The sequence below is a fragment of the Mixophyes fleayi genome, chromosome 9 (genome assembly GCF_038048845.1).
Source record: "Mixophyes fleayi isolate aMixFle1 chromosome 9, aMixFle1.hap1, whole genome shotgun sequence".
NCBI lineage: Eukaryota > Metazoa > Chordata > Amphibia > Anura > Limnodynastidae > Mixophyes > Mixophyes fleayi.
In genome coordinates, this window is record NC_134410.1 from 101,318,056 (window position 1) to 101,334,983 (window position 16,928).

The window sequence follows — 16,928 nt, forward strand, 5'->3', positions numbered from 1 at the left end:
GTTGGAAGATTGGAACATTTCCACCAAGCAGGGATTACAGAATTAGCTGCATTGCTTAGATGACATAGCAGTGACTTTTTAAATTTGCTTGTTGAAATTTTAAACAAGTTAATAAGCCAGAAGGCAAGGTCTAAGGGGACCTTATAATTTAGAATGGTCTTGGTGATACATACATCTACCCCAAATTTCTGAATTGGGACAATCCCACCAGATGTGTAAATAACTTCCTACAGCATTAGAGCATTGCCAACAGACATTGGAGGCAGGGGCGGGCTGGACCGGAGAGCAGGGGGGCAGCGGGCACCCGGGCCGCTCAGTCTAGCGGCTGTTCAGTCCGTCCGCCTCCCCCCGTCCCCCGCCGTGGATGCAATAATTTTTTTTATATTACCATCACAGGAAGCCGCATCACGTGACACACGACACAGCTGCATCATTATGACGCGGCTGCATCGCATGTCATGTGATGCGGCCGCCTGTGCGCTCCCCGGGCTGATACCTCCCAGCCCGCGCCTGATTGGAGGTATTCAGGTATATCCTCCGAAGTAAACTCGGATGTCTGTACCTATCATTGGAACGAATATGGAATGCTAGGAAAACGCAAATGGTGCCTAGACTAGCATACGAACCTACCTTTTTACATACGACTTGAAATCCCTATATAAAACGATCTGATGAATATCTCATATATGATATGCACAAGATGGAACTACATAATATAAATGGAACTTTTATAAGAACCATTTCAATTTGAAATCCTGATTTAATCCATCAGAGTTTGAGGATTTTAATGGATGGATAAATCGAATTTCAGATTTGGCTAATCTCACATGTGTATCTGATCTTCTCCAATTGTCCGTTATTGGCTCTATACCTAAAACTATTCTAATGTGTCTCTCACAATTGGTGGTCTAAAGGGTTGTCTATTCCTTTTTTAATATTGTGCACATATTCTGACAGGTGGATTTTTAACGGGTGTTTGGTTCTCCCTATATGGCAAAATCCACAATCAAACTCCAGTAGATAAACTACATTTTTGGTGTGACAAGTGATAAATGTATTAATTTATATACATGTCCCTTAATTTTGAAATCTGTATATTTGTTTTTATTGCTCTTGCAAATCTTACAGGCCATATATCCCCTCACCTATGAAAACCTTTAGTTTTAATATAGTTCGCCTCCTAATTTACATTATAGGCACATTTACTGAATTAGTTTTCAAATTCTATTCTCCTGTATAAATTTGGGCTGGTTAGGAGATATGGATTTCAATATGGGGTCCCTTATTAAATCATTCCAATATTTTTTAAATGCTTAGTCTACACCTTTGTGCTATGAACTAAATTTAAAAATAAAGGCCTCTATTTTTCATTTTTCTTTGTTCTGTCCCTATATTAGGTACTATGAAGCTCTCTCTCTATTCATCCTTTTAACTTTATCTAAGGCCTTTTTTACTGCACCCAAGAAATAACCACTATTAATAAACCGATTCTTCATGTTATTTGCTTGTTCACCAAATTTGAGTGGATCTGAACAATTTCTTTTCAACCTCATAAATTGTCCTAATACTGCATTATCCAGCCACTTTTTATGGTGGCTGCCAGTGGACTATATTTATGAGTTTGAATCAGGTTTGTAATAGTTACCCATACACACTTTCCCTTGATTCATATATATATATTGAGGTCCAGAAAATTAACATTAGGCTTACCAATTTGAAAGGTAAGTTTGATATTTAGATCATTGATGTTCAAATGGATACCAAACAAATCCAGGTCCTCCTCACTCCCTTTCCACATAAAAAAGATATCATTGATAAAATTCTACCAGGACACTAGGCTCACTCTGAATGAGTGGCCACACCACACTGATGAGCCCTCCCATTAGCTCATAAATAATTTAGTATAATTTGGAGCAAACCTAGTGCTCATTGCCGTTCCAGTTAACTGGACATAAAAATCTCCATTAAAATTGAAATAATTATTCATAAGGACAAATGTAATTCCCTCAATAGCAAAATCACTAAGAATATCTCTTTATGATCCCTTGTTGAAAAAATGCTGAATTGCATTAATTCCCTCGTCGCGGTCAATAATGGTATACAGAGATGTAACATCTGCTGTACATAATATGTCATTTTCCTCCTACACTAAACCATTAAGCTAATTTAAAACATCTTGAGTATTTTTTAATATGATTTAGTTTCCAGCACCTTATTCTGTAAAAGAAGATCAATAAAAGCGGATAAGTTGGAAGTTAGGCAGTTGGAACCAGCAATTATGGGTCTTCCTGGTGGTTCCTGTTCATTCTCCTTTAGGAATGTTCTCAAGTTCTCTAAATGTAATCACAATGGGCCTGATTCATTAAGGAAAGTTAAGCAAACAATTGAGTAAGTTTTCTTACACAAGTGTTCTAGACAAAACCATGTTGAAATGCAAGGGGTGCAAATTAGTTTATTATTTTGCACATAAAACATATACTTTCTGTTTTTTCATGTAGTGCACAAATACTTGATAGCTTATTTGTACACTGAAATTTAATGTTGATCTAGGAAAAAAGCCAGTATTTTCCCTATGTACAAAATATAAAACTAATATGCACCCCTTGCATTCTAACATGGTTTTGTCCAGGAGAAAACTTAAGTAAAAAAAAGAGTACTTTCCTTAATGAAACAGGACCAATATTTTTAATTGTTTTTTTGGGGGTTTTTTCTTTCATTTTTGCATCATCTAATTATCTCTTAGCTTATTTTTTATAGTGGTATTTACTCATTATAACCACCGCACCCTCTTTATCCGCAGCTTTTACTATGATGTCGGTAATGGACTAGAGTCTTGTTAAAGCCTCCCTTTGAGTTTCACTGAGATTGGGTTGTACCTTTCCCTGCTTTGTCAACTTTTCTACATCATCCAGGACTAGCTTACTAAAGCTTTCAATGAAACGTCTTTTCATATGTGCAAGGTAAATTATGGATTTCTTCTTAAACGTGGACCAATTTGTGGGTTCAGAGTTTTTAGGATCTTCCTTTTGCCCATGTTTGGAGAGGAAAAAAAATGTTATAGAGTTTTCTAGCATATTTCTGAACACCAATGAATAGGTGAAACATATCTACCTTTTTGCTTGAGGCACATTTTAGACCCTTGTGCAGTACAGACTTATCATCTTCTGTCAAAATATGTTGACTATGAAAAATGTTAGTTTTATCATGGGTAGCTATCAGTTCCTCATCAAGAGGTATTTTCTTTTTCTTTTTCTCCCTGCCCATAGTTTTTTGTGTGATCTTTTTCTTTGCAAACCCCTTTTTTACCCCTTTTTCTTTTTTTGTGCCTGGGGTTATACCGCTTTCTCCAGGTGGTAGGTGTCCTCTTTAAAAAATAGTTTTACTCACTCCCCTCAGCTTGCAATTATCCATCTCTGCACTATTTAATGGATCAAATCTGATATATGTTTTACATAGGGGGAAAAGAAACTAAAGTCCTTCTTTGGTTGAAATCCTGTACTTTATGGCAAACAGGGGTTTCTCTATAATTAACCCTCTTAAATTCCTATTAAATGCTGTTCTTACTGATGATATACTATCAGAACTCTACTCTCTCCTACTAATAGATTTATTGATAAGAGTTGGTGTTTGTTTATTATTTTTAAATGGCGGTATTTTGGTTGGACTTTTCCCAATTGGGGTATTCATTTTTACCCTAATTTCATTCTTATTACAATTAATCTTCCTCTGTTTTATACGAATCAGTTCTTTCTCATTTCTCTTGATTTTTTACTCAGTTTCCCTTTCCATATCTTTATATTTAGCCAAATCTGAGAAATGACTGATTAGAGTTTCAAGGGAAATTATTTCCTCTCCCAAATCACTTAACTCTTTTCTCCTTTCTCTACTGATAAAAACCAGTAAAGAAAAAGATGGTCAACTATTCTTCTTTACAGTTTAGTATCAAAAAAATGGGGTTTAATAAATTTGAAACCCCTATGGATTAATTGCTTTGCAACATATATCTCTAGAGTTACTATCACCCACCATATTTTATTATATTTTAATAATGTATGTTTCAACTTACTCATTACATTATCTAATATGTCATCTTCCAAATCTATTGTTTCTTCTTCCTTATTGTTTGAAAGAATCTCCTCTGCTACATAATTTCTGGTCTCTCAATGTTAAAACATAGTGACACTCGAGGTTGGGTTTTGGGTTGGAATACAGAACAAACAGACAAAATAATACAACCGTACTTTAATACACAGTTTGCAGATGCCGCAGTTTGGATTGTTGCCATATATGTTGGTTACCCATAATGCAACCTTCTTTTATCCCCTTCCCTATTCCTATGTTCTGTATCTGTCTCCTTCCTTTATTACACCCCATCCCCTCCCCTTTGGCTTTATCACCTTTATGATATCTTGAATATTACACAAAGTATATGTTTTGCAACATAGCTCTATTGATGGGATGTGGTCAATTTTCCGGCAATGCTAATGTCGGAAGTTATCTTTATACAGCCGGACCCGCCAGCATTGCTTTTTTTAACGTCAGCATTAGGAATGTCTACGATCACAATGTCGACATTTTGATGCTGTCACCAGACTGGAAGTGTCGGCATTTAGCCTGCCAACATTTCCATTGTCGACAGTATGTACCCAACCTCTATTGATATTAGCGTTATGTTTTGATAAGCTTTATTTGTATCACAATAGCCTTTCTGTAAGAGCTCATTCCCATGGACTATATTTTATGTTTGCATGCACATTAAATAAAAAGTTATCCACTGCTGAAATGCTCCTAATATTCATCTCCATAAACTTTAGTTTTTCAAAAAAAGTATGAAAAGGCACTAACACGTTTCACAGACATTATGGACTTTTAAAAAAAAAAGAGATATTTGCATAGGGCCTTATATGAATGCATGCATGTACCATTTGTTTTTAAGCTAACGGGATTAACACTGAAGTATTCTAGGAAAAAATCTCTTTGAGAACACGTCTTTAGAGAACTGAATAAATGCTTGAAAAACATGGTTAAAAACCCATTAAAATGAGGCCAAACACAGAAATATGGAAGTAACAAACAAGGTTTTTCAAGTGTATATCACCAAAAATCAAAACTATGGTTTAACAAAATTGATGCGTTAAATGACATATGCCAATCTGGAAGAGACCTACACCTGAAAGACGATAAATGTGTCAAAAAAAACAACAAAAATTCATGTACAGTTTAAAAATATTTTTTTTCAAAACTATCTACTTTTCAATTAGGAGACTGCTATAGCTTTGATTTCTTATCTTATTATGACTTCTTCACTTATATCTTCCTTTCAATGTTCAGTTGTTAGGAATTTTGCAAGCAAGACTGACAGTACAAAAGGTTTCTTTGGCCTGTATAACATAAACCTGTTAAAATCTTGCTATTATCTGGTTAAAATCTTTGCCATTTAACTAGTCTCAGTTAAGCTGGGTACACACTGAAGAATTGTTCAGACCAGCGTGTTATCTCAAACGATTATACCTACGACTGAAGGTCCGATCAGTCTGACGATTCATGCCTACACAGTGACACGATTTGCCTTGAGATCTGTGCTCTTCATCTGGTCCTTTGTCTGGTCCTCTAGTCTGGAGAATGACAGCACAATATTTATTTACTACTGTTACATTGTCACACAGATTAAAATCACCTTGTTATAGCTATCCACATGTCCTAACGAATTTCGTTAGTATCTGTGACTCTGAAACGAAATATTCTGTCTCAGAATGAACAAATTAATTATTCCTTCTACAGCACTCTCTACATTTATTCACTCCGACATTCAGTGCTAGCATCGGCTGAAAAGAGCCTGACTCTGTAAACTCAATGGTGATTGTCAGCATGAGTGCATACACACTAAATGATCGTTAGGTGATTGATCGGAAAAAATTGAACGGTACGACCAACCAAATGAGGCAATAATCATCTATTCGGGCAGACTTTCGACCATCGTGTCACTACACACACCGACCCGACTTTCAAACGAGCGGTCGTATGTCGGCTGGTTGAGCAGATTATTGGACAAAAACCCTGTAGTGTGTACCCAGCTTAAGATAGACAGTACTCTCTAGCCACAGGATAATTATGCCGAGGGTCATAAATACATTTATGTATACTTGCCAATTTTTTCCACCTCACCTCTGGAGGTGCGGTGTGAGGACAGAGAAGAGGCGTGGTGGCAAAATGATGCAATGTACCATGAATCGTGTCATGGATGCCCCCATCCTGCCCACTGCAATAGGAAGTGGGCAGGATGCGGGAGAATTTCCTGATCGCCCGGGACTCTGGGAGAGTGAACAGGAATGCCTTTATGAGTGTTTAAATCCCTCCATAGCCACACCCTGTGTGGTACCAATTAATTTCCCTTGGAATTTCCTCAGTGCCAACACTGGTTCCTAGTGATTTCAGGGGCGCACGCAGTGGGGGTTCTGGTTCTCCAGAAACCCCTCCCCTCCGGAAAGAACGGGGGCTAAACAGTGCCCCTACATAGCGGCACTTTACTGTACAGCAGCCGCGGCACTGTCAAAGAAGCGTCCGCAGCGGTGTATTGTACTACAATACAGCACCACCGCGGGCGCTTCTTTGACAGCGCCGCGGCTGCTGTACATTACAGTGCCGCCAAAATGGAGCTGCCGCAACAGCTCTCTATATTTTTTTTCGGGGGGGGAAATCCTGCGATTTTATAGTCTGCATGCTAATTAACATTAGTTCAGCCGACAAAATGGCTGCCTCTGTGAGTAAGTGGCATTTCCACTTTAAAGCTAGTATCTCGTTTTTTGAGGAAAATTATTATAGAATGTATTCAGTTCTGTCATTATAGTGATGACTGTTAGAAACTGCTGAGCGTATCGTATTTTATTCTTCAAACTGCCAGCTCTACCATAAGCAGATACAATTTTATAAATGTTTCTATGATTTTAGCCTTGTGAGGATTGTTCCATTGGGTACTCTGTGAATCAATTTCCTAAAATAAACTGTGCCATAAAAATAGAGTGTGCAAACAAAAATTTAAAATGTTGTGAAGTAATGCCACTGAATTCATAAATACAGTCATTGTGCAAATACCAGGAAATTGAATATATGAGGCAATGTAATATAATAATCATTCAAATTCTATACAACAATTACTTGTCACGGCCAAAATTTATTCTTCATATCAAGAACACTAACGTATCTGTATTAAACAAGAACAAAAAGGCATACGTTCATTCTATCTTAAAAATTAAGCATTGCTGAGGTAAAATTATTCATCCAAAAGATGCATCAACATCTCAGAATTGTTCTGACCTTATCCAACATTACAAATAGGGGGAAAATATAACAATATCCTAAAGCAGCTGTACTTTTGTCTTGGCTCATCTTGTTGGTCAACAGCACCAACAGTCCTTATTGAAGCATTGGTCAATCAAGTGGTAACTGAGTATTAGGGCGATAGATGGACATGAGCCAGAGAGTCTAAGCAGAGTACCACTGTGCTAAGAAATGGAATGGGCCAAAAACAAAATAAATGAAGCAGCTTTTGTTTATTAGAATAATCATTTTCCTGCGTTATACCTTTTTCAGAGACCAAACAAAACTTTACAAAAAAATTACACACAGGCCATAAATTTATACAAGGTTGGTTTGAATTGGATTTACCAATGATATTAATAAACACTAACTAAGTACGCATTTAGTCTTAAAGGGCATCATTTCTAAATACTTCTGGTGACTCGTTTAGGGTCAGGGTTGGCCTGTAACAGGTTGCAAAGTGTTTCAGGTGGGTGTGGCACTAAAGAGGTTATGTTTTAAAGTCGAGTGTTGGGATGTGCCTTTTGGAATCTCCTCGTCTGCATACATCATGTGCTTCTTTGAAATTTTCATACAATTATTATGTGTTGGAGGTTGGAAAAATATGGTTGTGGTGATTTTACAGGTTCAAGACCTGGTTCTACAATCAGATTGTTCTGGAAAACCAAGTGCAATTTTGTGGGCAAAACATTTTGTAAAACATGTTGGACATACTGACTGAAGATCAAACCATTTCTTTTTCGATTCAGCCCATAATATTATTCACTGTGATAATGAATTATAGGTTAAAATCTCTGCAGAGATGTACTGCTGACCAAAATATTGTTTTCCAATCAAGACCTCATAGAGGGATGAATAGGAAAACTAGTATTCTCTAATTAATTTATCCAGCGTTTCTTGGTATAAATTATGAGGTACACGACAGCATTTCATTGGTTCCTGCACTGACTGGTTTAATTGTGGGTTTGTGAGTAGCCTTACTACACTCAGAGAAGTGTTCCCTCCACTCAATTCATGGGTATAATTCTCTGAACTCTACACGTTTTTGTCAGTCTTACATTTAAAATGTATGCAAAAGCGAATATTATATTACTGCTACTATTGTTGACTTAACACATTTAAAATGTATTAATGACTGCAGATTATCTTGCTTTATGCTAATTAAACCAATTTTCATAGTGAAAAATTGTTTAGGAAATTTAAAGCAAAGTAAAAGAGCTCCCAACAATGGTGGGTGGACTTATTACTCTCATTGGGCCATCAGTAATGATTTGCTTAGATGGTCTTCTATCATCATGTTTAATATTTCCTCCCAAGAAGCCAGTTGCCTTCTTTCATAAACTCATTCATGGTATATAAACACATTACTGGATCAGAAGCAGACAGGGTCAAACCATTGATCAGGATATCGTAGAATAACCTTCTAAATGGTTATACAAAGAGGGTACATTTTACACTCCATAATTTGAAGAGCCCTATGGAAAACCTCCTTCCCCTCGACTAATTGTGTATCCATTAAACCTGTCTAGAAGTTGGTACAAGTGGAAACTTTGAAAATTGTTGACGTAAAACACCAAATTATCTATAAATGCTTAAATTTTACATTATTCGTTAAGAGCAAAGTTCTGTCCAAAAGTGTCTAAAACAAAGCAACTTTTTTAGGACTAGTCGAAAAGTAACAAACTTGTAACAATTTTGTTCTGGTCATAAATATACAGAGAGAAAATGTATGTTGATAAGACAGTATATAAGGCACGTAACAGTCTTTGAGAATACAGAAGATTCAGCCAACTTAAATTAATGGTTCTTTCCCTTGTTTAGTCCACAAAACTGTACATTTACACAAATGTTGTGTTGCAGATACATCTTCCAAGCTATCCTTCAGTTTATTGAAACACCGGTACAATGAACTCTTCTTCAAGACCGTTCCCCAAAAAATGTAATTTATTCATTGAACAAAGTCTTTATTAAAATACACTTGGAAATCGACTAAAAATAATTTCTTTTCTTTAAAGAAACTTTCGTAGAGTCATCAGAAGAGATTTGTGAGTGTTGTTTGTGGTGGGCTTCGAGACTCATGTACGTCCAAGCTGCCAGGCACTGAAGTCAGTACCGAGGTCACAGTTGGCATGGTAGGGTTAGTCAAGTCTGTTAATGTTGTTGGGGTAGTGGAAGGACTCATAGAGGCATTGGATATTTCAGAAGCCGGCCCTGATGGTGTTCCAGCTTGAAGTGTAGAATCTGATGTTTTGTCCACACCATTGTTCTCTTGCCGCAGAAGGTTCCGTCTGAATTTGGCTCGTGCATTTTGAAACCATACCTAGAACAAATGGAAAAATAGGTTTAGGAATTGTCCATCCAAAAAATAAATACACTATTTCAATTGTAGATGTATTACACTATATAGATATAGTACCCTGTACATTTAGGGAAATTACTGTTTGTAATAAAAACTGAAGTGTATGGAAAAATGGATGGATGGATAAGGTCCCCTAGATATTGTTATTGGTACCCAAGATTTGGTATTAGGCAAATAATTGAGGTTGTTGAGGGTTGTTGAGGTTGTTGAGGGTTCCATCACAGAGCAAATAGGCCCATGTATAGTGGTGGTAGTCACTAACATGACTACCACTACACCGACAAGGACTTACCCGAATTGAGAAGGCAGAAGCTGGCAATCACGAAACAATGTTAAAACCGAAGGTTTCAAATCACTACCTGGTAAAATCGCGAGGAATGCAGAAGCCGACACACACAAAGTCATGTGACTTTCTCAGACTATACTATTATTAGGGGTGTTATCGAAGTAATGCATACAAGCGCTGAATGTACAAAGTAGAAGCCTTGCTAGAAAACATTGTACATCTGCCGCCTCCCTGCATTACTCATTTAACACCCCTAAATAGCATAATCCCAGAAAGTCACATGACTGTCTGTGTGCCGGCTTCTGCTTTCCTCGTGATACTGCCAGGTACTGATTTGAAACCTTTGCTGTTAACATTGTTTCGTCATTGCCAGCTTCTGCCTTTTAAGTCTAGTAAGTCCTTGTCGGTCTACCGGAAGTTGGGGACACGTACCCAACCACGTGTATCATATGGAACACAAGGGGAAATAAACACTGAATTTGCTACTATATTTAGTTTTAACATCTAAAAATAGCAATTCAATTTAGCCACTTATTCATTGGGCCTAATGAAGAGTTGGATACAATTTACACTAAAATCGCAAGTATAAATTGCATCTCGCAATTTACACAATATTCCAAGTCAAGCGGATCGCTACAATTTGCACAAACACACCTCTTTATCTGCCTTATGGGCTGGTGTGCATGATACACTTAAGTGTATCAGTTACAGTGACCTTGAACAGCAGATAAATGAATAATTAGATTAATGTAAAAAAAAAATCATGCTCCCCCCCAAACAGCACTAGGGTTGGTTAAGCTGTTTGGGATGGGGTGCACAACTTTTTTTAATACAGCAAGATCTGTTGCACCAGCAAAAGATACGTCTCCTAGATACCTATCTACGGCATAGCAAGTAAAGAACATGAACACGCCTTTACATTGCTGGGCTCTCCCACTAACTTCCCCGTTCCATCTCTCTAAAAGAGGTGCAAAAGGGAGATCCGTCTCAGTCTGAGTGCAAACTAAGACAAATACTTGGCTAAAAGTGCTTTTTGCGCTACTCGTTTGGACTTGCGTCCAAATTTACATGAGACCCTTAGACCACTACAGTAACATCAAGGTGTTATCATAAATGTGAGTAGTGATACCAGAGTTATAAGGAATCAAATATCTCCTAAGTACCTGTCCTTCAGTCTTAGTGTATTCATTAAACTCCTGATTAACCTCTACTCTCCTTATAATACACAAGCTTGTTAATATATGTATAATCTCCTGTAAATAATACATGTATAAATGGTGAGCTCTTAAGCTACCACTTTAATAAGAACACTTGTGCACTATAAGGAATAACATGCCTTCTACTGTAGATCATCATAGCTATTAGAGCGCCCTTAAAATTGTGTGAAGCCTACAAAGCACCTTCTACTAGCCCTTGTGCTTTTATAGGACCATGGGATATCTCAGCGACTTCTAATAACCTTATAATTTATTAATTTACACTGGGGGTACATTAGGCAATATATAATTTTCTGTAGGGGATTTATTATCCTATACAAAATTACTCATTCTATAAGGATAAGAGAACACTTTATAAAATGTAGAGATTTGTAACCTTGTTTTTTCTTCTTTAGTGTTTAGGGGTAAGATATTAAAAGGAGAAAAGTAGGATTGTACAGAGGAGCACAGCAGATGGGCAAACACACTGACTACAGAGTATTGCACCAAAGTTTGCAGAATGCAAGCTCCTAAACACACAGCTCATTTGTATTCAGTTGCAGCGATGTTCCTCTATTTCTCACCATTCTGTCGCTGCAACAAATTTATGAAAAATACACAGTTATTCAACATACTGCCTGGTGGAGCCAAGACTGCCTGTGATAGTCTCTCACATGGTTCAGATACAATTCCTCAGCACATAACTGAAAAACTGCATCTCCAATTACTGGAGCCAATGTTAGGTCATGTCGCAAAGCAAAGAAAAATTCTCATACAGACACAAGACTCTAGCTGTGAATTCCTTCAGAGGTGGTGATGGAAATTCAGCTGTTCTTCTCTTGTATAATGATTTAACAGTCTAGGCCATTGACCAGGTCTGACCACAAAGAGGATACAAATGGGGGGGTCATATTCGTGTGCAATTAATTGTCTGTTGAAGGTTAGAACCTATGATTATGGCTGTGCAGTCTGAGATGCATCCATGAGGAGGTTTAATCTTGCATGCTGAAAATTATATTTTAAGCTACCAATTCTCACTAAAAACAACATTAATGAGTGACAACTATTCCACAGATAATGTTGTACAAACACTGCTGTTTCCCATAGCAACCAACCAATGGCTTTCATTGTCTAAGCCATGGTTTCCCAAACCCAGTCCTCAGGGCTCCCTAACAGTGCAGGTTTTCCAGATCACATGTGACATAATTAGGACTACCTGTGGATCTGTTACAATGTATCAGTCAGTAATGATTACACCTGTGCTCCAGCAAGGAGATAGGGAAAACCTGCACTGTTGGGGAGCCCTGAAGACTGGGTTTGGGAAACCCTGGTCTAAGCTACAGAAATTAGAGGTAGGTTTTGGATTCTGATATTTTTCTATGGGCAACACCTTTTTTTTATACATGAACATTAAAAAAATTCTGCAGAACAGTTCTCATAAATGACCTAAATTTCCAGTGAAACCACTGTGTACTTATAAGTGGCGATATGGAAAATGTAAATGAATGGAATTTGATAGGTTTACCAGGAAGGCAGTAGAAGTAGTGGTATGGTTTACCAACCCACTTCAACGTTGTGTGTACTGTGTATATATATTACTTTTTTACAGCTTTGTTGCATTGTCCCACGCTTAAATATGCAGCAGATACCACAGTTGTTCCATTATCTTAACCAAGGACAAAACTTACAAAACTATAGCCAAAGCAATGGGACCCTGCAACAATATGAGCTATCTGTTAGCACAACGAGTCATGTAATCAGCATTCTGATGATAATGGCAATGCATTCAGAAAATAGAAAACTGTGTAAAAAGGATAAAGATATAATTACAGCACTGCAATGTTGGGTGATGCTTTGGGATGGAGCTGAGATGAGGAGAAGCTTAAAGCGGTGGAGGTCCTTCCAAAATATCGCTCTGGGGCCTAGTAATATTTAATTTCTCCCACAGACATAAGTGAATTCTGAGGGACTGCTCAAAACAGCTATAGAAAAGCAACATATAATAATAATAATGCTAATTGTTGTTGTCTAGAACAAAACAGTGACATTGGCTACACAAGTGTATTCTCTTTTTATCCAGATCCAAATTATTCTAAGGAAACTTGGTTGCTACTGAATGAAGTTAAATACATTTACAACTTAAAGAGACGTTGTAGCAGAGAACTGTATTGTCACCTCTGCTAGCTGAAACATTGTTGTGAAACTCTTTCTCCAGTCACTGCATGAATCCATAATAAGCAACACGGTTAGCAGCAGCCTACCCGAAATTAGAGTTTTTTCCTCCTTTACCAGTTTACTTTGCAGTCTAAACTGTTATATTTGATTCATGAGAATAATTGCATTTGTTTTCTTTATACCCTACCTGTAAAACTCTTTTGGTTAAACCTGTCTTCTGAGCTAGTTGCTTTAAGTCCTTGGCGTCTGGGTTGTGGTTAATAGCAAAGTAGGATTTCATTGTCCGCAGCTGATGGTGTTTGAAAGAGGTCCTCATGCGTTTGGTTTTCTGGTTGGGGGTGTACTGTTGGTCTCTGTCCAGGTGGTCTCCATCGTTTTCATTGCAGCTTAGTGCTAGCAGAGACAGGAGAGGAGATGTCATTCATTACAGTACCAAATCCCTACATCACATGTAATTGATTCCACCTCTACATTGAATTGGCCTCCAGACAGACTGTACAACCATTTCTAAAGCAGAGGTGTCTGAGAGAAGAGGAAAATGTATTTTGGTTGGCTAATTATCTTCATACGCTTCAATTCACCCACCTGTGACACATGTGGAGGAAGTATCGGGTGACCAGTAATAGCCAAGCTAACTACTACAGTACATATCTAGGGATTACAATAAACCACATCATTGGAAAAACACCACAAATTAATCATATTAAACTTTTGCTTCAAAAACAAATTTGGTGAATAATAAAACACTTCTGCATTCATACTTTTATAAAACAACAAACTGCAATGTAAAGTTTGAAGGAACAAAATGATCACTTAACACATTGCATTTTAAAATATTTAAAAGTATAGGCTCATAAACTTCATGTCTTCTCCATTTTACACTTTACATGCATTGTTTAATTAATTGACATGAAATCTTCTAGACTGTTGAGGTCTGTCTGTTGAATTACCATTGTCCTTTCAGACATGGGGCAAGATTTACTAAACTGCGGGCTTGAAGAAGTAGATATGTTGCCTATAGCAACCAATCAGATTCTAGCTTACATTTTGTAGAATGCACTAAATAAATGAAAGCTAGAATATGTTTGGTTGCTATAGGCAAAAACTCCACTTTTTCAAACCTGCCGTTTAGTAAATATACTCCCTGATGTTCCAAACTACAAATTGATAGTTTGCGCTTCAGCTTTCAGCTGTAAATGTGCACAATGTAAAACCAGAAGTAAAATAGTCACTCCAAACGTCTTATTTGTATGAAAATGTTGATTTATGAATTCAAGCGTTCACACAACGTATGTATTTTGGGTTCTGCCACCCTTAGTCATAGCACACACTGTGCCGGCAGCCATTTTGTGGGCTAATCCAAAAATAGTGCAACCTATTATTTATTAGGTTGTGACAAATTTCCTCAGTGATGTCACTGGTACATTGTCAGGCTCCCAAAATGGACGCCTCCACCAATTTCCTTCCAAAGGTGCTCTGTGATTCCACTGATTGAAAGTGAATTGACAGCCTGCATTCACACAAATACAAATTAAGAAAAATGTGTGTCTCTGTTCTGTATAGGTGCTCAGAGCACTCTAATATAATCTATTATATATCTAATTGTGCTACTTTTATTTTTTCAGGCAATTTCCTGAAAGCTTGGTCCATTTGTTTCAGTCAGTAAAACAGCATGCTTCCCTTAGGCCTATATTATTATTATTATTAGTAGTAGTAGTAGTAGTAGTAGTAATAGTACTAGTGGTAGTATTAGATGTTGTAAATGTTGAACTTTACTGGCAGCAAATGGTAAATGTATTTGCTGTGCATATGGCCTATAAACAAACAGTCTTTCAGATTAGTAATACAGGGATAGACATGCTTCACTGTTTCTTGCATAATTGCAGATCGCCTGCTCTGTATCTAGGACGCAGAAATTGTAAGATCTGTGCATCATTATCATTCCTAGTCGTGAAGAATCTCATTGTTTTTTGCATTATGCAAAGGAATATGGGGCAAAGTCATTACTGCAGAGGTAACACTGGGAACGCTGCATACTTGAGAAGAAGTACTTTCAAGTTTGTAAAAAGATCCTATAGTGTGATATGTAAATGCTTCTGGCATAGCTCTGCAACATAATGTAGAATAATGTTCTAATTCTCTCAGCTCGTGCCAGAAACATTTTATGCTAGTTAAGACCTATAAACAAAATCAGGAAATCAGTGTAGCATTTAGTATGCGTAAAAATGCAGGAATAGATTAAAGGCAGAATCCACATGATTGGTGTAAATAAAATTACAGTGCACGCATTATTACATTGATCCAGCATTGGGAAACATACCACATGACAGTGTGTTCAAAGGGTAGGAATTTGCTCAAACGAACAAGCTGCTTTACCATTGCTTGAACAGATAGAGAGATGTTAGCCATAGTTTGGACATGATATTGCTGGGCATTTTCTGGGAATTTCTTCACTGCATTGGTATATGACTGCAGGAACAAGGCCAATGGAAAGTGCAAAACAGATCAAAGGATACATTTTGGTTTTTCTGTCCCTGTAAAATGTATCTAGTTCTGGGCATAAGACAAACAGTCCCAAGTGGTCTAATGTGTTGTCCTACATTACACCCCATTGTGTGATAGATCTCATATCATAAGACCCCCAGTTATACAGAATGGTGGAACTGAGGAGGTTATCAGGCTATGATCCCACCAACTTTTATTAACCTATGTATAATTGTAGATTTTATTATGTTAATGACATCTGCACGCTGTTATAGATAGTAGAGTGTCATAGATAGAGGCAGATGTGAATACAGGAATACTGTGGAAGGGGTGTAATTAAAATGTAGGGAATTAGTTCAAGGAATCCTATTGTTGATCTTTAACTGTCCACAGAATATTTCACTCAGGCAGCAAAAAGCTTAGACACATCTCTCACCCTACGTAAGTCACATTCACACCGCAATGTTCCTAATAACATTACACTTATTCATTTGCATGATTCGCGCTCCCGCAACAATGCTGATAGTAATGTTACATTTATTAATTTGCAGCCTTGAAAATGACATTATTAGGGTTTACAATCATCTGTACATATACAAACATATTAGGAAGATAATATCGGTACTAATGTTAGACGGAGAAGGCATATGGCATTGCAGATGTACACAGTTTCACAATTTACCTTACAGTTTAATATTTTGTGGACTGTCTCCACTTACTTGTATTTGAGTTGAATCTTTGTCTCCATTCCCCCTTATATTTACCTACCAAGTCATACAACCCACTGCAAATGATTATGGTGGTTGGGCACATTGCCTTGGAAAACACTCATCATCCATGTCCATAGACTTAAAAATATTAAACAACTTTTCTCTGGTAAAATAAATGTAATCTGAGAGAAGGGTAAGGATTGTATTTCTATTGGTGCACTCTGTAATGAACCATATTATATTATATTATATTATAGTAATAATTCCTACAGGAGCTGATTGTCCTTTTGGGTCATAGGGAATGTTGGGCAGGTGTATGGTTGGCCGGTACTGAGCTGCAGGAACTGCACACTGAAGCAGGATTTACTGTGACTAAGAGCATTACAGAGATACAGCCCCCA

General features: G+C 37.3%; 1 protein-coding gene across 1 annotated transcript in view; it reads right to left on the reverse strand.

Moving 5' to 3' along the window:
• Positions 1 to 7,531: 7,531 nt before the first annotated feature.
• Positions 7,532 to 16,928, reverse strand: part of LHX2 (LIM homeobox 2) — a 26,481-nt gene continuing 17,084 nt past the window's right edge. Inside the window, exons 4-5 of the mRNA XM_075184724.1 lie at positions 13,521 to 13,726; positions 7,532 to 9,637 (exon numbers count right to left, since the gene is read on the reverse strand). Coding sequence (XP_075040825.1) covers positions 9,350 to 9,637; positions 13,521 to 13,726 — 494 coding nt within the window. The 3' untranslated portion in view covers positions 7,532 to 9,349. The remainder of the gene's footprint in view (positions 9,638 to 13,520; positions 13,727 to 16,928) is intronic.